General features: G+C 40.9%; 1 protein-coding gene across 8 annotated transcripts in view; it reads left to right on the top strand.

The window, feature by feature from the left end:
* Positions 1-25,737, top strand: part of SYNRG (synergin gamma) — a 40,932-nt gene extending 15,195 nt beyond the window's left edge. For 4 of the 8 annotated variants that reach the window (XM_032201076.1, XM_032201083.1, XM_032201082.1 and 1 more), the window contains 12 exons: positions 829-965; positions 3,378-3,493; positions 3,661-3,723; positions 5,665-6,618; positions 15,110-15,706; positions 16,053-16,216; positions 16,940-16,993; positions 17,581-17,677; positions 17,962-18,110; positions 20,892-21,002; positions 21,450-21,485; positions 22,629-25,737. In XM_032201076.1, the coding sequence (XP_032056967.1) occupies positions 829-965; positions 3,378-3,493; positions 3,661-3,723; positions 5,665-6,618; positions 15,110-15,706; positions 16,053-16,216; positions 16,940-16,993; positions 17,581-17,677; positions 17,962-18,110; positions 20,892-21,002; positions 21,450-21,485; positions 22,629-22,760 (2,610 nt within the window). In that variant the 3' untranslated portion in view covers positions 22,761-25,737. The remainder of the gene's footprint in view (positions 1-828; positions 966-3,377; positions 3,494-3,660; positions 3,724-5,664; positions 6,619-15,109; positions 15,707-16,052; positions 16,217-16,939; positions 16,994-17,580; positions 17,678-17,961; positions 18,111-20,891; positions 21,003-21,449; positions 21,486-22,628) is intronic. The other 4 variants (XM_032201084.1, XM_032201077.1, XR_004254100.1 and 1 more) reach the window with 3 other exon arrangements.
* Positions 25,738-27,270: the final 1,533 nt, after the last annotated feature.

Here is a 27,270-nt window from a genome sequence, read left to right as displayed (position 1 = left end):
AGCTCGCTCTGTTTTGTGGCAAACACTGTCCTGGAAAGAGAATTAGCCTGAATGTTTCCAAGCTGTGTAATGACAACAGGCTTTAAGTAAGCAGAACAAAAAAAAGCTGGAATCCAGAATGTGGCATCTAAAAATGTGAAGTCATGCCACTGTGAATGTCCTTTTATTCTTTCCATTTCTTTCTGGTAGCATTATAAGAGGTACAACTTTCTCCATTACAAACTAATTGAATTGAAAGAGAATTTTAGTTAGGACTTCGTAATGCACAAAAAATGGAATTTTAGGTTAAACTACATGATAGAGTCTGCTAGATTACAGAATAGTTAAAAATAAGAGTTTTTGGGAGAAGAGGCAAACTATAAAAACTAACCCCCCCCCCCCCTTTTTTTTTTTTTTTTTTTTTTACAACATTGTAAATCATGTTGAGATCAATTTTGCTGTTTTGCAAATATGGTTCATCTTTTTGTGGTCTTGCTCTATGTATCTATTGATTTAAGTTACTGACTGCTTTAAATTATTAATAGTTATCCTATATTAAAAGATTACATGGCTACGATCAATAATACATTTAATGTGAAGGGAATAGAGTTCCTTACTCAGCTGTTCTTCATGCATACTATCTGTAATCCTATACACCTTGTATGTGTTGACTGGGTGAGGTACAGGTGAAGTGGAAACACTGACCATACTAATTTTGCTTACTAATGTTGAAAGGGTTGTGGTTTTGTTGATTTTTTTGGAGTGTATCACGTTACTGATCTACTTTCATGTTATATGACAATTTGGAGAGACAACAGTATATCAATTTACATGTTATTTGTAATGCAGGTAGTAAAACCAGAAGATGATGACTTCCAAGAGTTTCAAGATGCTTCAAAGTCTGGCTCACTAGATGAAACTTTCACTGATTTCCAAGGGGATGGAGCTGGCTCCTCCAAAGCAACCAGTTCACAGCATCGGAGCAGGTAGCAGATCTTTTGATTTCCACCCCTTCAGTATTTTAGAATTCTTTTAAGAGATGAAGTGCTTTCCTCTTTTGTGGGTAGCTTTCTAGCCTGTAATTTTCTTCTGTCACATGACTTCTACTCTGACAATTTCTTCTGAAGGTTGTTACAACTACAATTAGGCTTTCTGAATCAAAAATGACATTTGATGTGCCATAGGTGGTTGGCCATTCTTTACCATTCCAGTCACCATGCTGAGGTAAATTGCACATACAAAGTGTGGGGCTAGGTTTTCAAGTGTTTACACTACTGCACAGGCAATTGAAAGTTACTTCATACTGTGCATTCGGGCAAAAATCTTACATAAAGCTATTCAGAAAAAAATACACAAGGACAGGGGGGTTCTGCATTTAGTGTTGTGTGCTTCCATTAATAGCTTGACCCAGTGTTTGTTGGAGTTGACAGAAACCATTTGCTGACATCAAGGTCTTTTTTCAGGCCCTGAATATGGACCCCGGAATTCATGCAAAAAGCATGACATTGTACTCTTAAATGACAGAGAACTTTAGTGGACAGGGTTTTTGTTATTTCTCTGGCTAGCATGTACGTTGTTGATAGCTGAATATAAATCTGAATTGAAATCTTATGTAGACTTAAGCAATCTTGGCTCTTCATCTGGGAGACTGCCAAAATGTAATTCTGGCTCAAGCAGATTTTGTACAATAAAATATGCATGCTTGCTTCCTTTGAGAGTTTAAAATTAATCTTCCAAAGTTCTATGATCACAAAATTACAAAGTGTTTACTTCTACTGCATGTGGCAAAGTTTTGTGTAGCTCCCACATGTCTAATTGTAGACATACAACTTTTCCATGTACTGAACTATCTCTTCTTAGCTGCAAATAGAACGAGTGTTTTCCAGGTAAGTAGTGATTACCGGTTGCTTCCTCAACAGTGACATCAGCTGGGGATACTAAAACAGATCGTTCAGTTACACTGTGCCTAATGACATTCCATGTAAGGAATTTAATTTTGCTGATGTCAATCACTAATGCCACGTGTAGTTGAAGGCGCTCTATTTTAAGTATATCTTAATTTGCGTTAGACGTCATTTTGCAATTAAAGCCATTCTGTTAGTGAAAGTTTTAGCAGAAACACTGTTTTTAAATTCCACGGTGGGAAGTAGGGGATTGTAAGGAAAAAAAAAAACAAAGGTGTTTCATTGCAGCAGTTCTCTTTATTCTGTTGTAAAAGCATTCGTTTTTGAACAAAATGTTACAATGAGCTATAATCTAATTGCTTATGGAGCTTTATTTTAAAAAAAAGCCATCTGTAGAGTACAGATGATTAACCATTACATTTGCCAAGATTGCATATGTAATAGCCTGTTATGCAGTGATGTGAAATTTAATTAAATTACCATAAGCTATATTTTTTTTGACGCTGCTCTGTCTGCAAGCATCACAGACCATCATTAGCACGTGTGTGCAAGTGGTAGGTCTGTATGTTGCTTGTAGGCTGCTGATAAGGAGATTTAAATGGCTCTGGAAAGATTCTTGCTTCAGGCCAAAGAATGCCATAGAAATTCATTCACGTTTTCAATGTGTATAGGATTGAATGACATAAACTAGAGGTAAAATGCATCATTCATATGTAAAGGATGTTGTTCTGTAGAGCTGCCAAGGTCTGATAAGGAGGCTTGTGCGGAGGGCAAGCAAAGCTCTCACAGAGCATCTTCTAAATCTTTCAGCAATTGCTAACATGGTGTTAGGTTATTGTGGCAGTTTTACTGTATAAAGTAAAATGTGTTTATGTGCAAAAAGATTTGCTTATGTAACTATGGAATAATCCTGATGTTGCTGAATAGATGGTTACCTAAACGTGCTGATTTGCACTGACAGAAATTCAAAGTTCTCTTTTACTTCACTTTGAACAGTGGTTCTGCTTTATTCTCTTAATTTTGCGATATAATATAATCAGAAGTTGATAAGCTGGGAAGCACGGAGCTGGAAAAACTTCATGCAGTTTTGACTCTACTATAGCTACTTCTACCAGAGAACAGTCCTTACACTGCCTTGGATGCAGTGCTAAATGAAACATCAGTGATTCTTGGGGTATGTCTATCCTCTTGTAGGCTAAGAGTTCCTGTGGTGGAAAGTTTTGGAGTTTCTTGCTCACGCTTTGTTACAAATCAAAATCAATAAAGGTGAAAATTGACTTCTGGCCTACAGAAATGCAGTTAGGTGAGATAAAGTGCAAATTCTTCCGTCAGTTACCCAACAGCAACTACCTGTTTACATGCTCTTACTCTTGATAGATATGAGGTAGTTTCCATAATGCTGTAGTCATAAGAGGCTCCTTTAAATAAAACCTGGAACCATATATTTCTTCTGGATAAATTAAGGAACTTTGCTTTTATCTCTTTTGTTTTTAGTGTTCCTTCTTTACTAATGCCACTCCCAGGTAATAAGACACTCTCATCAACTGATAAGTATGCTGTGTTTAAAGGAATTGCAGCTGAGAAGCCTGAAAGTACAGCTACTTTTGGAGGTAAAAGGAAAAATATGCAACTACTCTGAACGTATTGCAATGTTTCATATATCTAGTTTCTGGCATTTATTAAAATTTAATGTAAAAAGTCAGAGCAATTATGCCAATGTAAAATTTACGATACAAGTTCATAACTTTATGCAAATTTCTTTTCTCACATTCACTAGACTGTGGGGACAAGTATAGTGCTTTCCGTGAATTAGAACAACCATCAGAGACCAAATACATAGGTAAGCAGTATGTATTTTTGGAGATGCTTTAACATATTTTCATGATTTATTTTTTTTTTTTGTAGTTCTCTATGAACTGTAGAATTTCCATTGCTAGGATTCCAGAATAATGGTCCTTCTGCTCCTCTGAACAACTTGACAGGAAGTATCAGTATACTCTCCAAACAGTCTACAAACTGTTTCTAGAAGATTGGCATCTTTTTTGGATGCTTCTGAGGCTCATTTTAAAATAACAACATAGCTGGAGTTTGTCTGTTTTAAGTAAGGAATCACATATTCTTAGAAGGCAGTAGAGTAAGATGCTTCTGGACAAAATTGCAACGTTTTTCTGTAGTAAGGGCAGAATTTAAATCTTTCACAGTCTTTGCTCTAAGAATAAATATGGTCACTTGTTTTTAAATTTGTGTTTAATTTTTTTTTCTTGATTGGGAAAAGTAAAACCTAGATGGCATGTGAGATGCAATATCTGTGTAATTACAAAAGCAGTCTCTCCCTTTCACCAGCTTACATTTCTAATGGAAAAGTTTGCAATCCATCAGTAAGTGTAGTTTGCTGTGATGTTTCATTTTTGGATGAATGGATAGCAATTTCACAAACACTTATGCTGTTGATGGGCCAAGCGAATTGGTTTGGAGGGAAGGGAGAATGGAATAATGTCAGCTATAGTCATGGTCTTCTATTACCCTTGTAAGGAGCAGTCTTAAATTTTGGTTAAACTAATTTAAAGGGTAATGGTGTATTTCTAAACTTGAACACAGTCTGTTTGTTGGATGCTTGTCATAAGTTATGCATAAATACTTTGAAATTACAAATGATCTCTGTAAATATATGCTGGTGAATGGGTTAAACAACTCAACATTTGTCACATTATTTTTCATGTGCAAAAGAAATAAAAACATGTAAATAGGAAGAAAGCTATAAAGTTACTACACCAAAATATTTAATGTAAATCCAACGAAAACATTGTTACCTAGTGTTTAAATAGGTTTAAATTATTGCAGCACAACCTTACATTCAGTATATAGTTTCTGGGTATTTTCACATTTTATGATTAATTATGCTCACTTTCATGTGAAAGTCCATCTCCAAGCTCCCCACTCAAACTGTAGGCACTCAAAACAGAAGTTAGATGTTTGCGTTATTGCATTTACTGAAGTTCTGACACTGTCAGAAGGAAAAAATGATAGATTAAAATGAGAGCTTTATAAGTGTTCTAAAACAACCTATTAGGATGACAGCCTGGCATTCTGTTTTGCCTGTGGCTTGTCTCTTCCACCCTTTGGGTTCCCCCTATGCACCATTGGGTAGGTTTGTTTGGCTGGCTGTCTTCTTTTAAGCCAGTTTATACTTTCAGAAGTCGAGTTGGTCCCTCCTACGTTCCCCTTCCAGTTTATAAGCTGGGCTGCTTTTGTCTCAACATTCTGCTGACATCCCATGAAGACACTACATTTGTGCAGTATGTCAAAGGGAGGGAGGGAGAGCTGCTTCTGTAAGAAAGCAAATGCTATATTGGTAGAAGTCAAATTCGGGGTTATGTTTGTTGCTTGGCAAATGTGAGAAGGATGAAGTGGGGAAAAAGCTTTATGCAGGAGCTGAATGAGACAGCTGATCACCTTTTGAATCTATTGGTCATGGTGTGTTTTTATATTAACTCATAGTAAAGGGAATTTAATCTAACATTGAGGCTGTATGAAAGACTTTTTTTTTTTTCTTTTTTCCCCTGGAATGACTGTTAGAATTGCTGACCCTGAAACTTGTGTGGTTTATACAAGTTGAGTTTGCAGTTCTACGTGCATCTCGAGGTCTTAATTTAAATAGTTTGCATAAAATCTTTCTGACATTGCATGAAATAATTTGCTTGCTTGCATGGTATGGGTATGATGTATTTGTTGTCACTGCAGTATCTTACTACTGTGTTGTTTTTCATTGTTCTTCCGTCAGGAGATAACCTTGCAGAATTCAAGTCTGCAGCAACCGATGATGGCTTCACAGATTTTAAAACTGCCGACAGTATCCCACCATTAGAGCCGCCTACAAAAGACAAAACTTTCCCTACATCCTTCCCTTCTTTACCTATTCAGTCAAAACAGCAAACACAAGCTAAGCCCTCTTTGAATCTAGCAGACTTGGATCTTTTTTCCTCTACTGGAGAAAACAAGCAGCTCTCCTTCCCGCCTGCATTTAACGCATCAAAATCGTCCTCCTCCTTTCCTCCACCACCACTTCCATCTACCACTGCGCAGCCAGCACCTAGCAAAAGTTCGAGCTTAGCTGATGAGTTTGGAGAGTTCAACCTTTTTGGGGAATTTTCTAATTGCACATCAGCCAGTGGACAAGATGACTTTGCAGATTTTATGGCTTTCAACAATAGCAGTGGATTTTCTGAACAAAAACCAGACGACAAATACAATGCACTTAAGCTAGAGGCCAGCCCTGTTCCTCAGCCCGGCTCATCTGCCAGCACGGTGAAGAGTGGGCAGAATTCAGCCACCTCTGCTACGCCCACCAAATACGATATCTTCAAACAGCTTTCTCTGGAAGGCTCTGGAGCAGGCTTTGAGGAGGGGAAGGACAACACGCTTTCCTCAGTGAAGAGCGACGATGATTTTGCTGACTTTCACTCCAACAAGTTTTCTTCCACGTGCAGCAGCACAGATAAGTCCCTGGTGGACAAAGTCGCAGCTTTCAAGCAGGCCAAAGAAGACTCTGCGTCAGTGAAGTCTCTGGATCTCCCGTCTATTGGCGGCAGCAGTGTTGGCAAGGAGGATTCTGAAGATGCGTTGTCTGTTCAGTTTGACATGAAACTGGCTGATGTGGGAGGAGATCTTAAGCATGTCATGTCTGATAGCTCTTTGGATTTGCCTACAGTTAGTGGCCAGCATCCACCAGCAGCAGGTGAGGAATTGGTTAGATTGCTCTGGTAACGTAGGTGGTGGAGGTTTCAGTGTTCTGTGTGCTGAATTACAGAATAATGCACTGGTCTTTCAGTAGTGAAAGGCTTCTAAATCCGTGCACCTGCTAACCGACAGCCCCTTAAAAGGGCAGTATTTATTTTTTTTGTCTTAGGTGACTAGAGATTGAGCAGTTTGAACTCGATTCCAGTTTATTTTTGAGACCTGACAACATCGTATTACTGGTACCTGTTAGCAACCGTCACTTAAGGGATTTGCGTGGAAAATTTTCTAATGCAAACGATGTCATTCCATTTATATTAACAAGATAAATGGCAGAGAGTCACACTTTAATTTATTGGTTTCAACAAAGCATTTGACTCGGGGACTTAACCCACTCTGTGCTGCTAAAAGGGTAGGCAGAACACTCATTTGTGCTGTTAATGAAAAGCTGTCTAATCAATAACACTAGTATATTCCCGTTACGGGGGGGCTTAATTAGCGTAGCCAGTATTTTGCAGGACTACAGGTATTGTGTATACTTCTTAGAGTTAATACCCTCATTGGAATAATTGTGCAAAGGGTCTGTAAATGCTAGTACCATGATTGATAGCTTTTGGACCTAAATTTAAAACCACGGGACTTTTTATTTTATCCTTATCAGGCTTTCACCTTCTTTAATTTCCCTTTATGAAAGTACTCCTGAGAGAATGAATTAACCATCTCCAATCTGATTGCATATCATAAAAACAAATTTCCCAAGTGTCCTGCTTTTTCTTTTCATATGTACATAGGAAGATAAGATGTAGTTAAATGTTCTGTGGCCTTCAATAATACGGGAACCATTACTGTGTTCTAGGGACAAGTATTATGCAGTCAAAGGCTTTTCTGAAAGGGGGAAGCATACAAACTGCAAACGTAAAAGCTGTTACTGCAAGAATTGGTAATTTCCAGATGAAATAATTCTTCCATTTTTGCAGATATGAGTAGAGAAAATATACAGTACTGTAATTTTGCATTATATGCTATTTTTAAGTAGGGGAGGAAAAAATTGAGTTGGCAACTTTGACATGGAAGATACTCTATAACAGGGTACAAAATATCAGGAATAATTTTATTAGCAAAGACATTTAATTTTCATATTACTGCTTGGTGAAATTCCAAGTCGAGTGAGCTGTCAAAAACGTAGCACCTACAGTGTATTCTTGAATGTTTACTTTGGTTTTGAAAGCACTTTTTTCGTAATATTTTTCTAGCCTCTTTTGGTGGTAGCTTGACTTATGTAGCTCTTCTACGGTACGTGAGCTTTTGCCACAGAAATCAGTGATTAATAATTGCCATTTGTGGCAGGAAAGATTTCTTTGGGTCGTTTAAAGGGGTTAGCCGATCATGTGCTTGTTGCTAAACTTTTGAACTTTGAAGTATTAATTAGAAGCTATTTTTATTAAACTCAAACAAGTCTGTATTCTCTTATGGTGCCAAGCTAGATGTTTTTCCACAAGGAGGGTTTTACTCCACTGAATTCTGTTCCAATCTCCTAGCGGAGCGTGCTCTGGACTATCTGTTACGAATACTTCTGTGCTCATGTGTTCCTCTCTGTATGTTTGATGCATTTCAAGCTATGAACTGCTGATGTTCAAGTCCTTTTTTATTTTTTTAAGTTTACCTAAGTTAAAAAGCAGATTTTTTTTTTCCTCCATTTTCTTCGATCTGTAAATCTAATGTCAAAAAGGGACAGTATCCCTTTGTAGTCCTCAGTGCTGAGAAATGGCAGACCAGGCACTGGGAACCGTTAGGTTTGCAAGCAATATTTAACACCCAGAGTGAACCAGAGCAGCGGGGTGGGGGCTGTTGATAAATAGTAGACTTTTCTGCTGTAGTGATATAGAGGTTTTTATCCTTTGGCTATTGAGATTTCACGTTGTGTAGCTTTCGGATGTGGGCAGGTAGGTTGCTTGTGCTGGGAATTAGTGAGAAGACACCTAGCTGCCTCCCATGCAGCTGACCTTGGCCTGGAGGGAAGCAAGTTTTTCAGTGTTGCTCTCCGAAGGGGATACTGTCTCTTTAAACTTTGCTATAATTCTTTGTGTGGAAGGTAGATTATACTAATGTTGCCTGATTTCTCTTGCATATACTTCGTATAACCCTTTGAGCACTGCCTGCATGCTGTTAGTTCAACCGGGCTGCTTCTTTTAAACCAAATTTATGTTTCACTCCAAGACTAAAGCATTTTTAATTAGCATCTAGTCATGTTATATGAACCTAATTTGTTCTGCCAAACGTTGCAGTGGGAGCGTACCTCGCCGGGGGTATTCTCAAAGGGTTATCCAGTTTGCTGCACTTACAAATCTGTAAAGTACCTTTTTCTTTGGCATTACTGGAGATCTCTGTATATTTTAATCAACTTCAGGTTTTTTGCTGCTTTTCTAATGTCTTATTTCAACTAAACATTTCCTGTGTGAATGTGCCTTCTCAGATCTGCTTTGATATCTCTCTTCTGCAAGTATTGACCTGCATGCTTTATTCTGATAACACCCTTACGAGCTCCTGTGTATCACTATCTTTTGTGATCTGTAAGTCCTGCTGTGTTAATAAATATTATCTTGGCATATTTTGAAAATGTGGGGGTGTGTGATTTGTTGCTGGATTGCAATCATACCTCTTTTTCCTGCAAAATACAAAGTTTAAAGTTATAGTATCCCCTTAGGCTGGTAGGGCAGCGTGCGGGCGAGCTTCTCCTCTGCAAACCTCTTGAGCTGGGTGCTTGGACCTCCCTCTGTGCCTTTCTGAAACCTTCAATGTCAGCTAGACAAAAACTTTTTTAAGAGAGGATCTTGAAAGGGATCAAATAGACCAGACATATGGTGGCAGGGCTGTTTCTGTGCATTGGTTTTGAGGGCACGGTGGTAGTTGGAGCTGAAGACAAATCCTGGTACCTCTGTCCCCAGGTCTCCCCATCTGTATTTCCCTGCTGCTAGCCCAGGTTGTAAGAAGACTTAGTGAAGAAGGCCATTTGGAAAATGTGTAGCTCTTTAGGCCTTTATGAGTAGGAGACCTTTAAACAGTATTTTGATGTTTATTTAGCTAATCCAGAGTGAGTTAACTGGTGCCCTAAAGTATAAAGGGCCCTGCTTCGTTCTTCTCTGTTTTGAAAGTCCAGGCGTACTAAACATGAAAATTTTCAAACACAAATGACAGCTGCAAATCTGTGCCACAGCATGGTGTCACTTCAAATTCTTCCAAATCCTGGGCCACCAACAGTTTTGGATTATTGTCAAATTAGCAAACAAGGTTAAAAGCCAAAAATACTTGAGATGTGGGGTAAAGTTCGAGTGTTATGCCAGTGCAAGCCGGATTTTTGTAGTTCCTTGCCCCAAAGCCAAAAACAGGCTAAAAGCCAGTTTTTTTTTCTTTACACCTCTCTCATTCTACAGAACCCGTACATTATGTCTAGCCCTAAAGCTTTTTAAACAGAAGGCTTGAACATAAACCTGAGAGACTTAATTCTGCAGGGCTTGTGCTGTTAGTATTTGTTCAGCTAATCATACCTGGAGGAGGAAAGTAATGTTCACGACTGCTTTAATACATTTTTGTCCAGGCTTGACCGTCAAATTCACATGCTTGCAAATAGAAGAGATGTAAAAGACTTGTTTATCCTGCAAAGGTTCCCACCAAGGGAAGGTATCTGTGGTCTTCTGAAGCCGAGCAAAGGGCACAGAGGCACCAGCAACTCCTTGCAGCTCTGTCCTGGCTCCTGAAGGGTTGAACTGAGCTGGCTCCTGCTTCCCATGCACGTTCAGAGGGACTTTATTCTACTGTGAAACAACGTTCATCATGATAACAGGAAAATAATTAGCAAGGGCTTTCATTCCACAAGGTTTGAAGGGTTTCCTCTCCTTTTCCTTTCATTTTAACGTAGTTTATGTTCAGCACTCTCGATGGTTCCACCTCAGCAGTGCTGGGTGCTGCCTTTCAAGGGAATTGCACTGGGGCAATTGAAGCTGTTGTGGACTTCAGCAGCTGAGAAACGGGCTTTGCCTTTCTCTGATTAGTGGCAGGCAGGACACAGACAGCAGCAGTACGAGCTCTCTTCTCGTCCAATTCTCATCCTGGCCCTTCTCAGGGGTCTCTTCCCTGGAAGGGGTCCGGAGCTGGTGCCTGCCACCTGTCAGTCTTGGGGCTTCTTGCTGGTAACGGTGCTGGTGCAGGAGCTGGGCTGGGTTTTGGGGCACTGATGTTGTGCTGCTACAACCAGAAGCAGCATCCTGCATCACCCAACCACCCCAAACATGGTGCGAGTTGCATTTATTCATTAGAGTTGAATATAAACTGAAATATTGAAAAGTGAAACCCTCCTGTGTTGGCTATAATCACTAAGTATATGATACAATCTTGAGAATTGCATTTTTTCGTTGTTGTTAAACTAACTAACTCTGTCAAAGGTTTCTTTACATGATTGAACTGTTGACATGGAAGACTCCAGCTTGTAAATTGCCTCCAGGCATAACTTGATCCTTGATAGCTGCAATACATTGTTATAGTTGGCTCAAATGAAGGATGGCAAAGTCTTTTGTAGATTAGATAATGTATAAAATGGTGTTTTACCTGTATCTCACCCTGTCAGTATTCTCCCAAACTCTGGTTGGCAGCTCCTCATGCACCGCTCAGCACCAGCAGCGGTACCAGCTCCAGGTGATCCTCAGGCAGGCTGAACGTGGAGCAGGGAGCACGGCTTTGGTAGTTCAAACTAGGTGGGAAGGAAAGGGTAAATATTTCAAACCCTCTGCACTGGATGAAATACGAACTGGGTTTTGCTTCTAAAGCTTTCAGAAACTTCCAGCGCTCCAGCACGACTCTGTGAAGATCACTCTTTCCATTCTTGGTTTGCTAGAAAATATTTTTTTAAGGAAAAAAAAAAATGTGGTTATGTGATATTTGAATGGATCCAACTTGGATTTTTATGGACGCGCACACCCCCTTCCCTCCCTGACCCCTCTTTAAGCGGTTTGGGATTCCATGCCCATTGTATTTCACGGGGTGTGTGTTTGTAGTCACGCCAGGGCTGGCTGTGCCAATTCCATGCGGCTCTAACTGCACTGGCAGTAAGAGCACTTAGATTTTTATAACAAAACTCAAATCTTATGTTTCTGAAAGCTACCAAGGTTACTTAGGAATGCTGTTTTATTATGATATAGTTCACTAAAATCCATTGATGCATCCCTTTCATATTTGCCCTGCTTCCACAGGGCAGTCTGCTGCATGTTCTCCAAAAGGTGCTAAGAAATCAATTTTAACCTTGCCACAAAGGTTGCATATCCTCAAAGGAAAGCATTTTCTTAGAGATTTGTATGGATTTATTCTTTGCTCTTTTTTGGATAAGATTTAATGCTTGCCATCAGTTCAGATGCTGTTTGTACAGAAAGTTTCCTGCCGGAGGAAATGGCAGGAGCTCAATAGCAGGTGTCTTTGCTAAATGCGATACTTAGACTTAATTCTTTTTCTCCCACATAATCACGTCTCGCTTTGAAAAAAATATTCTGATGCGCATGCATCTTCTTATATTTTGAATTGCCATAACAGCAAAATGAAGGTTTTATTGCATCCGAGGTTATAAATGCAGCGTTTTAACTGGAGCGGTTTTATTCATTAAACGTATCTGCGGTCTTTAAGAAAAAGGCTGTTGCAGGAGCAGTGCTTAACAGCGCTTAATAAAACAATCTTGTGCCAGTAATAAAGATACCCACATCATAAAGAGTTCTCTAGGGTCAACCAAGAAGTGCTTTTCACATGTAAACTGCTGCCTCGCTTATTAGTCTGGTGGCGAGTTGCTCTGCTGCCTGTCGAGGGAAGAGAAACGCTCCCCTTGTCGTTATACTGCAAATGTGCTGAGAGCTTAGGTAAGCCTTTCGTCCTGCTGTAGCTATGGCAAAGGTTAGGATTGTGCTTCTATACAAAACTTCTGACTCATGACAAATACAGTTCATGGCCTAGCTAAATATAGCGTGGGTTTTTTTGCAATAGAATAAGACTTTTTTTTATAAAACCTACTTTACCTTGAACTACAGACAGTCACGCATAACTTTGTATTTTTTGTACTTCTTATTAAATTGTTTGGGGACTGCTTTAGCTGTAGACGTTTTGTATCTGAACAGCATCTTTCCTGTAGTAGAATACTTCCATAAAAGTTTATTCTCCAGAGTAATACTTCTGCAATCAGTGAAACAATCCAAATAAAATGCATAGACTAGAACTGTGACATTTTATCTCAGCCCTTAAACCTATAGAGGCGGGCTTCACGCCTGCATGAATTCACATAGGGAATGGTAAATATTAGCTTGTGAATAACAAAATCCTTTTCTGCCTTCCCTGCCAGGATTACAGGGGAAGCATTGGGAGCTCAGGGCTCCCATCCGATGCTGTTACTGATTCTGCGTGTCCCCGAGCCAGGATCGGTCAGCAGGAATGCAGTGACCTGCTCCTTTAGGATGTGCTTTCAGCTCCAGCTCTTACCGGTTATCAAAGAAAACATTCACCTGAGATTTTGCAGATCTTCATAGCAGGATCATCACTCTTTCTTGCCACACCTTGGTGAACGCTGAGACAATAGCAATGCTTAAATCTGTCCTGGGTTTTGAAGTCAACGCAAATTGAAAGGGAAAGGTTGCTTAGTACGCTGTGGTATTTTCAAGATCTCAGGATTAATTACAGTTGGCTAACATTTTGGAGGTTATTCTGGCACTCTTTAATGCTAGTGAAACTCTCATTTAGCTTCTCTAAACAAAACCTTATATTTGAGAGCACAAGGTGTGGTTTCTTGTGATAAATTACCGATCCCTTGCAAGTCAGCTCCTTTTTACCTCAGAGCCTTGTTTCTGTTCAGTTTTGCCCTGAGCAGGTGATTTCATCTCGTCTGTTTACCCTTCTGCAAACTGCTTGCTCTACAAATTTAATATTCGAATGGCACTTTGAAATGTTGCTCTGTATATTCAAGGTGCTAATGCTTATTACTGACATGCTGTCAGCTGCACAGGCAGCAGCTGCGTGAAGGCTGTCCCTCAGGACACTCCGATAGGTGACACATTGCACGGAGACGTTTCGCTTTGTTGTAGTAGCTGTCAAGCTCTATCATTATATCGTATACTCGTTGGACTTTTTAATTAGCCGTGGATGTGGGTCGTGCCTGGAAAGCAGCCTGAAGCACGGCGTGCTCTCTCCTCCCAGTAAAATGAATAAACGTCGGTGGAATATTTTGTTAAAATGGCTTAATCCTCAGGTGGTGCAGCCACCCTGAGTGAAGAGGGCGGCTGGGACGTCGCCGTGGGTCTGCCCTGGCTGTGCTGAGGCCAAGCTGTGCCTCCTGCCTGCCAGCCAGGTGAGGCCCTAACGCTCACAGGAGCCTCGGCACGGATGATGCTCAGGGAATGTGTTTGCTTCGCCTTGGGACCGTCTGACCGTAGGCCCTGAGCAGCGGCTGAGCGTCTAATCCAAGCTGACAGTCGTTAATGCTGGGAAACAAATGCCAAAGGTAGCCCAGCAGGGCTTTTTAAAACTGCTCAAATGAAAACTATCTAGCCCCTGGCTCTGGGTGCCTTCGCTGCGGATCAATCTCAGTCGAAATGTGAAAGATAAGTTGTGTGAGCAGCAGGCAGAGCCTGGCAGGAGCTGGGCACTGCGTAGTCCCCTCAGCTGGCTTTAATGTAAGCAGCCAGACCGTATCTCACACCCGCTCACGGCAGTGAGAAGAACCTAGTGGCCCATATAATTGCTGGGTGAGTACGAATGTTTGGACCTTTCTGCAGAATAATTGGATTTTCTCTATCCTTAAATGAACAAACAGTGTGTAAATGCTAAACCGGGATCTTTGCGATATCTGTTGTTTCTGAAACTTGTAGGTTTGAAGAGTCGGTCATGCGGCACCGCAGTAATTGTGATAAGCTTTAACGCGACTTCTTAAAAATTCTTGCAGCACATCTTTATACATTATTTGCATCAAAGCATGAATATAAAATGGATTAATACTTTATTGAAGGGGATGGGGAAGCTGACCAAGCTGTCTATGTGGTTGGTTTGGGTAAGGTGAAATAGCAACTCCGACATCTCATTGAGTTAATGCTTACATCTTGCTTATAGATTCAGTAGCCAGCATCAGAAAACTGAAGTAGTGACGGGTGCAGTACGTACTGTCTAAAAACATCTTTTTTTTTTAGTGTTTCTTTGCTATCTGGAATGGGATGGTGACTTTCAGCTTAAAATATAAGACACTATTCAAAGGTTGAGGCTTGTATTTAGTAAGTAGAGAATTTTTGTATTAAACGCTTAGGTATTTTTTGGATTATTTTTGTGCAAACTAGCTTAAGCCTCATTGAAACAACAATGCACTGTGTTTGTTTCTGCAGTTCTCTGAGACTCTTAGCAAGTAGCTATTATTTTTAGACAGTGTGAAGAGATTAACGTTTGAACTTCAGCTTCTAATTGTAGGGGTTTCTTTTTCTCAGATATAGATGACTTAAAATGTGCCCCCTTTGGAAGCTATAACAGTGGGTCTGCAGTCAGCAGCCTGGCAAGCTACGACTGGTCCGACAAAGAAGACATTCACCAGAGCAAGAAGTTCTCCTCCTTTGTCCAGGCTTCGGGAAGCGGATCCTCTGCAGCTACCTCTGTTCTTCAGAAGAAGGAGACTTTGTTTGGCAGTTCAGAAAACATTACCATGACAACCGTTTCCAAAGTGACAACCTTTTCTAGCGAGGATGCATTGCAGGATGTTTCGTTTGCAGCCTTTGCAAACTTTAAGGACTCCGGACCAATATCCAGCGGTCCAAGTGATGATGACATTGGAGACTTTGGTGATTTTGCAAGACCTTCATCAGAAGCGCAGGATGCAGCAGCCGACACAAGTCAAGAGGCAGACTTCCTTGCTAGTGGCATCTCTTCTGAAATGCGCAGGGAGTCCACGGATGACTTTGGAGAATTCCAAAGTGAAAAGCCAAAAATTAGCAAATTTGACTTCTTGGTGGCAACTTCCCAAGGCAAGATGAAATCTAGTGAAGAAATGATCAAGAGTGAGCTGGCTACCTTTGACCTGTCTGTTCAAGGTAAGCCTGCTCAGAGCAGAGCAATCTCATAAAGCATGTACTTATTAAAGGCTATTTTTTCTAATCAAATTATAAATTAGCCAGTGGGGTTTGTTCTAAAGACTACTGGAAACAAGCTCCTTATTGATTTCTATGATGTTTGGAGTAGAGTTCTTCGTAGAAATAAAAAGTTGTTGTGCCAAAATTTTGTAAGCATTGAACTGGGGAAGCTTGCACCAGTCAGTGAGTAAATAGCAGGTTTTGTTCTTATGGAGGCATAGTGCATCCCTTGATACCACTACGTTCATTTTAAGTACTCCCTGCCTTTGAGTGGAAGAAAAACCTTGTTTATATCCGAACTTTTTAGGGTCTCATAAAAGGAGTTTAAGCCTAGGTGACAGAGAAATAAGCCGCTCTTCACCTCTACCGGTTTTGGAGCAGCCGTTCAGAGATCGTTCAAACACCCTCAGTGAGAAACCGGCCTTGCCTGTCATCAGAGACAAATACAAAGACCTGACCGGGGAAGTTGAGGTGAGGAATTGTCTGGAAAATCAGCAATGACTTTCATTGGCGTTGTGATATTAAAGGAGTTCTGTATCCCAGCTCTTTGGGACTTCAGCTGTTTCCATTTAGGGTGTATTTCTAAGATGGAACCTGGGTAAGGTTAGGTGTTTTGATTTTGCTGTTCATAAAGAAAGGGTTCTTTTCTTTGTCTTCTTCTTATGAACAGGAAACAGTTCATAAAGGAGGTTTCTTCTTTAAAGCCTTGTGGCATGGAAAAAAATGCTGGTGTCTGAATCATTTGACCTTGCAGTCCAAGCTTGTAACTGGAAATTGGTTATGACTAAAATCTAATCCTAGTTTTGGCACTGAGACTGTTGGCTTTGAGAAATGGCTTAACTTTTTGGCTGTGTAATCGTTATTTCTCTCGCTTGTATTAAGAATAGGATGGTAAAAGGACTTGGATTAAGTTCTGCTAATCCCCATTTCTGTAACGGCAAACCTGTAACAAATTTGTTGGGAGTGGGTATGTGCATTCTTCCTTTTGAAACTAGTTCTAACTCCCAGAAATCAAATTTTAGAGGTCAGATGCAAAGAGACTATTTTAAAAATTAGGAAAAGGTATTTTAGATTTTTTCATAGCTAACCTGCAAATGAAGTCTTTAAATACCTGTCTTCTGTATGTCTGTTGTGGTAGGAGAGAGGAAAATGCATGTAGAAAGAGGATTCAGACTGTCCTTTTCTTTCAAATAGGAAAGTGAGAGATATGCGTATGAATGGCAAAGATGCTTGGAGAGTGCCCTGCAAGTAAGTGTATAGCCTCTGAAATCTTTTCCTCCTTAGTGTAGGTACAACTTTATTCAATGTTTAAGACTGTATAGGCATGGAAAGGGTGTGAATCAGCCCGAGCAGAGCCCAATAAAATATGTTGTTTGGGGCATTGGTATCAGCACCTTGCTCTTCAGCACCGTATTTTAGAAATGGGCATATTTAATGTGGCTTGAGGAGAGGTCATTGATTTTCTGGTAATGTGTGTCAGGTATTTCACAGCCAGAGTAATTTTCCTTAAAATTTCTTTTTGCTGTCCAATACTAAAATGCAAAAAAAAATCTGAATGCTATTATTAAACTAAATAGCAATGCATGCATACACTCAAAACTACTGTTTTAGTAGTGAAAACATTGGTGGGAATGCACTAAGGTTTTAAATGTTCATACTTTTACCCTGATCTACGTAGACTTACAGCATGAAAGTACAAAATCATGAGACTGAATATAGCAGTCATTTAATTTGCCTCCTTTTTTGTGTAACGGTTTCTGTTGGTGACAATTTTGTTTGTAGTAATTATTTTAAGGTAAATAACACCACCTTTTTATGAATCTTACTTCCACCAGGTCATAAAGAAAGCAAACGATACCTTAAATGGAATAAGCAGTTCATCTGTTTGCACTGAAGTTATCCAGTCTGCTCAAGGCATGGAATATTTACTAGGTATGTTTTAATTTAGTGCCTCTCTTGCATTAAATGTTCTCCTATACTAATGTATAATCATTTTTCCCGAAATTGTACTTTTTTTTTTAGCTTAATCTATGCCTGTATTGAAAAGATGAGCAACAACTCTGCTGCTCAATAATGTAACTACTACTTAGAAAAAACAGTCCATGACCGCCTTTAATGTGCTGTACCTATTTTGTGCTATTTTTGAGCCACAATTTCAGGAACCTTGTTCCTGCAGTGAATTCATCTGTGTTTCTTTGCTCTGTTTTATTCAACAGGGGTTGTTGAAGTCTATAGAGTAACAAAGAGAGTTGAACTGGGTATCAAAGCAACAGCTGTCTGTAGCGAGAAACTCCAACAGCTGCTGAAGGACATTGACAAAGTATGGAACAACCTAATAAGCTTCATGTCACTTGCTGCTTTAACGGTAAGGCCAAAAATAAGTTATCTCTTTACTAGCAGAAACCTCATAATTATATGTAAAATGACTTCATGGGGTGTCCTAACTTTCATTTTTTTTCCTCTTGCAAAATGGAAATACACTTGTTTGTGAAATCTAGTTTAAAGCTCTGTGTAAGAAAACTTACTTATGTGCAAATACTGTGTTAGGTTAGTAACTTAAAGATGTGATACCCTGTGTGTCTGTGGACCTCTCTAACAAGGGAAAATTAGTGAAATTTTATAAGCCATTATGTGAAGCCAGAATCGTGTGGATTTACCTTGTCAGTGAAATATCCCTGCAGTCAGTTCTAATGCTAACGGTACAGGAGCATGCCATGTAGCAACACAGGAATAACTGACCTGTTTTCTTTTCTCTCTGGATTTTGGAAATGCCTAAGTTTGTTTTGGTTCCCACTGCAGACTAAATAGTTCTTCCTCCTCGCAATAGAACTGCCAAAAAAGACTCAGTTGCTCTGAGACAGTCTGGTAGGAGCTCGAGAGCTTTCTGCATAGACACAAGGAGCGATGGTGGGGGGCTGTCTAAGCAGTGGTCTTTAGGTGAGGGAGCACCAGATGAGAAGGGTGCTCAAAGGAACTGTGAAAAAGAGGGACATGTAGGGGCCTGGTACAGAGTAGATACAACTGGAAAGCAAGAAAATAAACTTGCCATTAAATATCTTTCACTTAGTTCCTGCAGCATTCACACAGAAATATGTGCAAAATTACTTTCTTTAACCATGGTAGAACTCATATCCTTAGGGAATCATCCTTATGAAGGTGCTTGATACAGTCTTGTGTAATGGATCTCTTTAATTCAGTGTATAGCTGAGGAGTCTTCAATCCCTAGTATCAGTGCTTCACATCGAGCACCCATAACTAGATCATTGCTCTGTTATCTTCTCCCTGAACGCTTTAATTTGTGGCTTCCTTCCTGCAATGCAGCCGTGGCCACTAAAGATCTTTGCTCCTCAGCAAGCAGCTGGGTATAAATGAGCCCCCAGGTACTTGGTTTCTGCCTCAAACAGGCACCTTGAGCTAACCGTCAGCCCTGCAAAGCAGGCATTGTGGCAGTCCCTTTTCACACACCTCTTGCACACTTCAAACCTCTCGTTACACGCAGCGATGCCAAGCAGGTGCTTTTGGTAACACCCAGTGTTACACAAGGCCTGTCAGAATATGAAATTCATGCTGCCAAGCTATTTTACTGCCTGGCAGGTGAGGTTGATAGACGAGGATTCATCCGTTTGAAATCTGGCATTGTTGATGATGACAATCTAAAAAGCTACCAGGAGTCTGTCTTGATTTAAAACAAGTAGATTAAAATTTAGTTCCTAAAGTACTTTTCCCTGGTAGATTACAGGGATTACCTTTTAAGGTCTGTGCTACATTCTCCTTAGCAGTCCAGCTAAATGTTAAGCATGCTTGGAGCTGCAAACAGCTTCTCAAGCATGTGCGGTGCCTCGGAAATTACTGAAGAGACTCCTGACTCTGATACTTCTCAAAATCATCCTTTTTTGTTTCTCTTCTCCATGTGGAATACCGAACCATGTGGAACCGTGCCTTCCCCCGGTGTCACAGATCCCACACGGTGCAGAGGTGCCAATTAAGTGCAGAGAAGTAGCCCAGCTCAGAGGCACGCTCTTGGAAAGGTTAATTTTATCTTTTAAAGGATTTTGTTGCAAAGTAATTTTATGCACAGCCTTGTGGTTTTTCATTGCAAATTACAGGACGACCTTCTCATTTGCTTCACTCGTGCGTTTGGTAAACAAATATTAGAGTGTGTTTGTTAATTTGATTGATCTACTTAGAGATTAAAGGGCTTTTTTCAGGATTCCAATTATTCTCCAGCCATTCAGCAGGGGAGTGTGATCAGCATACCTAGCCTATGGATTAAGAAAGAGTACATGTGTTTTATGATCACACATTTTGTTTGTTTCTTGCATTTCTAGTCATTATTTTTAATTGTGCTACTGCCTTCAAGCAATAAATACTTCAACAGCTTTATAGCTTGCATGTGTAAAGCTTTCTGTAACCGTTTATCTTGTAGCTGAAATTTAAGATTGTGTACCAGAAAAGTTGATTATTTGCAGGCTTATTCTCCCAATCTTTGCCTCTATTGGACCTGAGCTTGTCTGGCATGAGATAGCTGGTGACCTTAATTCTTACGTGGTTTGGTTAATCTTAATATCCCGTTTGGTACTGCTGTGCCATCCTGTAGATTCAGGAAAAAAACCCTTCAGAAAGAATAACAACTGCCCTTTTTGATCAGGCAGTAACACAGAATTCAGGACAATAAACACAGATACGGACACCACTTCAAACACTAGTGGAAGCTGTGCTGGCCAGCGCCTCGTTTCCTCGCAGCTGCACAAATAGCTGTTGCATACCGCTGTTTATCTGCATCCAGTTCTTAATACGCTGCAGTTGAAATGTAGCAGCAGCTGCCCGGGCTCTTCCCTCAGAAATTTCTTCCCTTTTTGATGTGGGAACATGGAACTTAAGAATTATTGCCTTTGTAGTCTAACCCCTTTTCAAGAGCTGGAGTGTTATAAATTAATGCTGATGGAGACTGCGTTGCAGGACTGCAAATACATACTAATGGCTTTGATTAAATCATGCATCGGTCTGAGAAAATATAACGTCACCTCTGACTTGTTGCCTGTGTGATGCCATAAGTCTCTGCTACAACCAGAAAAATAATTTTTATCATATCTGGATTTTTTTCAGTCATTGAAAATGCCTAAATTTTACTGTTTCATTTCTTTAGCCAGATGAAAACTCACTGGATTTCTCTTCTTGTATGCTGCGTCCAGGGATTAAAAATGCCCAAGATCTTGCCTGTGGAGTGTGCCTCCTAAATGTGGACTCAAGAAGTAAAGTAAGTATCGTGGCATCTATCATTAAACTCATTTTTATTTACAGTTTTGACTTCCATTTAGGCTTGGGGTACATTTACAAATTTTCATGGCTCTAATTTGTAACTGGAAGCAAAGGCAGAATCTGATCAATAGATGGGACTCAGACCAGTCAGTGGCCTAAACTCAGTGGGCTTTGGGTGTGACATGGATGTGGAGAAAAGGGTTGAAAAGTTAAATTCTTCATTACAGGAAAGAACTGGAATACTGAGAAAAATATATATACAGATACAGATATAAATCTTTTAATGACTTTCTTTTATGCAATGCATCTCTGTGGATTGCCAGGAGGGGACTATTGCAATTAGTAGAGCTGGGAGGGAATCCCAGGATGTGTACAAAGTAATTATGCCAACCAATTAATGTATATCGGCAGTTTTGCTGACCTTTTGGTTTCAACGTTATTTCAGAAAGAAGAGAAACCTGTGGAAGAGCTTCCTAGAAAAGTATGAACCTGTAAAAAATTCTTTATAGAATCATTCCTAGTTGAGTGTGAAAGGCTGAACTGCAAACTGGCCTTCAGCTGTCATTCTCAATTGTACCAATCATGAATCCTTTTCTTCTAGTCATTTTTTGTGACTGTAATACCTGATCCGATCAACTAACATGCTCTAGAGCCTCCCTTTTGTCTTGTCTGCATGCTTGTTTCTTGTGAATAGCTTTCTGGTTTTGTGCTACTTCTGTTGTGTGGTAGAAAACTCACCGCAGCGAGGTTCTGAATTTGTAGCTGCCTGTGTGTCTGTTGCAGAAGGGTGGGGAACTCTAAGGTTTTTGCTACAAGTATTGCCTTTTGGCTATATGGAGTAGGCAATGGCATTTTTAGAAGTCTGTGCAGGAAATCCAAAGTGTGGGAAACAGGTTTAGAATATTTTTTAAATAGGTAGCTGTGAAGCACTGGGAATGCTGCTGAAGTAGAAACAGCTGTTAACTGTTCTCTTTCTGAACTGGAAGAAAAAAAAAATCAACATTATCCCCAAGAGTCTAGATTTATTTAAAAATAATAATAAAAAAAAATTCGTTTTCCCATCACATCTAAGCAGTATCTCCTAGCAACATACATTGAGATGCTTTAAGCTTGTTCATGGCTTCATGCGCTCCTATTGTAAAGCAGATTCAATTACCAGAAAAAAAGGGGACCAACCTGAGCCAGCAGTATGGTAGGATAATGCTAATATCAAGAATTGCACCTGCCTAAGTTATGGCAGAATTTGACCCTGTAAAATAAATGCGATAGCCAGCAGAACAAGGTTTTGTTTCCTAGAGGACACATGAAACAAGATGAGTTAGTTACCAGGTGTCAGATGAGAGAAGTGGCTCCCTCTCACACACTGTGTAGCAGACTAAGCATCATCAGGTGTGGTGGCTGAAGGTTTTGTCCACCTGCAAACATTTCTGCAGACTAAACTGAAATATTTGTCTGCCTGCTCTGCTTCTGCAAGTGGAGATGGCTCGTTCATAGTGAGAGAGCCCAGGTTCTGCCATGCTGTGCCATCTGGGGGTGAACGCCTCTGCGATAGCCATTTTCCACTCTGTTTTATATCCTGGAGAAGATAAGACTGTCATACTTGTTTCAATTCTTGTTATTCTAGGCCTTTAATTCAGAAACGGATAATTTTAAGCTGGCATATGGAGGGCACCAATACCACGCCAGCTGTGCAAACTTCTGGATCAACTGCGTGGAGCCAAAGCCTCCGGGTCTCATTTTGCCCGACCTGCTCTGAAAGCGGTCACACTGAAGGTGGAGTATCGGGTCTGAAAATGCACCTCGCTTGGGGTCAATGGTGCGATAGAGTAAGTGGAAAGGCTTCTTGGAGCTGTGGCTAGGGTTTGAAATGCTTTGTTTTGATTTCTGTACAACAGTGGATTAAAGCCACTCTCGCATATGGAAGTTCCCCGTGAAGAATTGTACTTGAAATGGCTGGGTTTCAGAAATAACCAGAAAAAAAAAAGGTGGAGTGGCACAAAATGTGGCATTTCTTTCTCAATATGAAAGCGGGTAGGTCTTTGTGAAACAAACAAACAAAAAGCCAGTCTGCTGTCCAAGTGTACAGACCTCTGTGAGAGGACAGCACCTAGTTTCCAAGACAAACTGAAATGCTAGACTGACTTGCATGGAAGTGACACTTAAAGACTACATATTTGCAAACAAATCTTTTCTTAATGTTTTGGGTGGCTGGATCATGATATTTTTCTTTAAATATTTGCTGCTACATTATTACAATGCATACAATGCACATGTCATGGTAACTTCCAAGGCAAAATGAATTACTGACTTGGAAGGAATTAGACTGTAGAGAGCCATTGTTTATTTAAATTTTCAACTGTTCTGAATTGTAAATTATTATGAAGTATTCATATGCTTAACTGGTTAGTACTGGGGGTTAAGAACATGGAAAAATTGTTTAAATTTTCTCTATCATATCTGGACTCTTTAGTACGGACAACTGGATTTTAAAACTAGAAATCTTTGCTGTTCTGTTGTAAATACTGGCTAATGTCTGCTCTTGGACTTGTCCTGGACTACAGGTGTGGTTTGTTACGCTTCTGACACTGTGGTAGTTGTGTGGCTGCATCACTGCTGAAAACTGGACTCCACTGATACTGTGTGTCTGCTCCTGTATATAGTCCCTTTTTTGTGTGTTACCTGCTTCCCCTGATGGGACGCATGCATCTAACTTGTGCAATCCAGTGCTGTCTGTGAGAACGTGTTTTCCTGACTCAGAACTGGCAGTGCAAGGAGGCCCTTAGCTCCTACTGCAGGTGGGTGTGATCTAACGCCAAAAATTGGGCTTAAGCAGACTGCTTTTTGAGGCAGGCTGTCATTTTGTTGCTTATGGTAGGTACACCTATCCGATAGGAAGAGATTAGTATGACAGACCATCACAAAGTGTTGCCCATAAACTTAAAGTAACTGCTTCTTTCTTTCAATATGATGACAGTGCCATCAGCTGCAGTGATAGTTACAGAACTTTAACCCACTGGGAGCTTCGTGGCGTTATTTTAAGAGCCTTACCACTATACATCCTGTTCAGTTTGCTTCATTCTTTAACTTCAGTTTAACTCAGTTCTCTAGAAAATCTCTTTTCTCCAAAGATATCAACAGCTTTTTCAAGCTAGTCTTGCCTTCATTGCGAGTAGCTGACGTTGACAAGTAATTATTTGCTGAAATCAAAATTACAAAGAGGAAAATTGCCCTCTCTTTGGTGGAAGAAGATAAGGTCAGGGAGCACTTGAGCAAACTGGACTGTCACAAGCCCATGGGCTGTGATGGGGGGCAGCCACAAACCCTGAAGGAGGTGGCAGATGTGACTGCAAGGCACAAGATTACTCTGTAATCTTTGCTTGGGCTGACAAACATCTCATGGGGTTCAGCAGAAGAGGACCTGGGGTGCCTGGTGGACACCAAGCTGAACACGAGTCAGCAACGTGGCCTTGCTGCCAAGAAGGTCAGTGGTATTTGGGCTGCATGAGGCAAAGCATCGCCAGCAGGTCCGGAGAGGTGCTCGTTCCCCTCTGCTCTGCGCTGGTGAGGCCTCACCTGGAGCGCTGTGCCCAGGGCTGGATCCCCCAGTAAAAGAGAGACCTGGACAAACTGGGAAGAGCCCAGTGGAGGGCCACCGAGATGCTCAGGGGACCAGAGCACCTCTCCTGTTATGAGAGGCTGAGAGAGCTGGGATGTTCAGCCTGGAGAAGTGGGGGCTTGAGGGGATCTCATCCATGCCTATAGACACCTGCAGGGAGGATGCGAAGGGGATGGAGCCAGGCTCTGTTTGGTGGTGCCCAGTGCCTGGACAAGAAGCAATGGGCACAAATGAACACAGGAGGTTATCAGGAAACACTGCAGGTGTCACAGCCCTGGCACAGGCTGCCCGAGGGGCTGGGGGTTCCTCTGGGAGAGCTCCAGCAGCCCCCTGGATGTGGGGCTGGGGTGGCACCAGAGGGACCCTGAGGTCCCTGTCAGCCTCAGCCAGTCTGTGATTTAAAAAAAAATAATAAGAAGAATTAGCTATACTACACAATTAATTATGCCAAATTAAAGAATCTTGGCTAATAAGAGTGTTAGGTGTCCGGCCCCTTGTTTACCCAAATTAAAATAAATCTTTCTCCTGCCTGAAATTAGCTTATTCATAAACTCAGCAACTTGTGCCTCCAGTTGCAAGCTCAAGCTAATCAAGTGGCAGATTTTCAATAGTGCGATGGTGACTGCTTGCCTTCTGCTGCCCAGTAATTATCAAAAAAGAGGAAAAAAAAAAAAGAAAAAAGCAGTCAGTCTTTGCTTGCTCTCTGATTCACATATTAGGTGTGAAATAGTTCCAGTAGCCTACACCATAGCTGTTGACCACATCCATCGGTTTCCCTCGTAATTAGGGGCTGCTGGGGACCAGTGGAAGTGTTCCCACTGATGGTCGGGGGCTGCGCAGCACAGTAAGCCAGCACTTGCCTTTGCACGCTGAGCTACAGAAGCACTTAAGCATTGTCTGGCTTCAAGCAAATGCCTCGCCTTGCTGCTAGCAAGGGGACTTGTCGAGTGGTTTTTGTATCTGGCTGACGCAAAGGCTGCTGCTGCTTATGAAAATGCTATATTGGGAAAAGGGAATTTATTGTTAGCACGGGCTTCCACCACAGTTCCTGAACACTTAACTGGGTACGTGTTTTTTTCTAATTAAAAGAGAATGCCACAAAAAAAAAAAAAAAAAAGGCCACAATGTGAGACTTAAAGCAACCAATATTTCAAATGCAGGAGATGTGCTGTCATAAAAGCCTTTTCCAGTGATGTTTTTCTTGCCACGTACTTATTAAGCAAGTTCCCTCTCTAAGCTGTAGCCAGTGTGGCTTTTGGCCCATAAAAGTAAGGAATCGACATTTACAATTGTAATTGCAGCAGAGCTTACTGAAGTATGACACTGCTAGGCACTTGCTCCCTACAGAAGGGAGAGCAGCAGGCAATATTAATGCGTTCGTGACAAGCCGGAGCCGTTGTTCTGAACACCTTTACGTCATGGGAATACATCAAATGTTTTACATGCAGATCCCCTTGATAAAGGCGTTGCACAACGAGGATCGTTTCACTCCCATACCCCAGTCATTAAAATGACTCACTGTTGCATTCAGCATCTCCTCAGCCATCGCACTGCTAGCCAGAGCCCGGTGTCCTTGCAATCTGTATCCAAGGTTACAGTATTTTCTACAGTGCATTGTACCAGACCATGTTCCCCTGCCTCCTTTGCATACAGGCTAATGGCCATGCTGCCTTCTGCTTTGGCTGTGCTGAATTTTATAAATACAGCTCCTCTTGCTGGATGTACTCTTTCCTTAGGAAAAAAAAAAAAAAAAAAGAAAAACTGGTTTTCTTCTTCCTTTTTTTTTTAATGTGTGTGTTCTCTGGAGCTGCCTTGGGATTACCTATGAAAAGTGATTTTTCTATGTATTTGTGTATATTTGGAGTTGTAAGAGATTGTTCATTTGCTTGATTTAATTTATATCATTTTGCCCAGTTGTGTTCCTGATGCTTCTGTGCTATCTTAGTGCATTTTGGCTTTTCCTCGGTGGCAGGAGCGCTCGGGAGCAACCCAACTGTTCCAGCCCGTGTCCTGCCCGGCCGCTGTCGCGTTTTGTTTCGAGTACCTTCGCGAGCTTGTTGTGTTTGCTGTGTAGCAGCTGGGAGGTTATTTGTGGCGTGGGAATTGTTACATCCTGCTCTTGAACATTCCTCTGAATTTTCAGCTCCGGCAGCAGCTTCCCTTCACCTGGGTTTGCTTTCAGCAGCTCCTTGAGAGCGGTGCAGCAGAAACAAGGGGCGAGTGGAGCTCGGTAAAACCCAACGAATGCTGTTTTCTAGTTAGCTTCATGTCAGACTAATTAAACTTGAAACAAAAACTGCCTTTTCAATAAAAGCTGCTATTGTACTAACTGCTTTTTCTGAAAGATTTTTTTGATCTCCGGGCCGGTATTTAATTCCAGTTCTCAATGTTAAAAGATAAATGTCATAATTTTATGAAGAAAAGTGGTCAGAAAACGTCTCTTCATATTGTGATTCCTTTTTCTCCCCCTTGGGGAGATGCTATTTGTCTTCCAGAAGCGGTTTTGTGATTAGGTGTTGGAGCTGTTTCAGTTTGCGCTGTGCTGGAGTCACTGCAGACATTTTAAATCCAAGGAGGGAAAGTGTTATTAATTGACTTTGTACTCAATTGTTCGCTCCCTTAATTCTTGCAGTGACTTACAAATCTGTTG

This window comes from Aythya fuligula, chromosome 20 (genome assembly GCF_009819795.1).
Source record: "Aythya fuligula isolate bAytFul2 chromosome 20, bAytFul2.pri, whole genome shotgun sequence".
Taxonomy (NCBI): domain Eukaryota; kingdom Metazoa; phylum Chordata; class Aves; order Anseriformes; family Anatidae; genus Aythya; species Aythya fuligula.
Note: the sequence above shows the minus strand (reverse complement) of the source record. Positions and strands in the feature narration are given on the sequence as shown.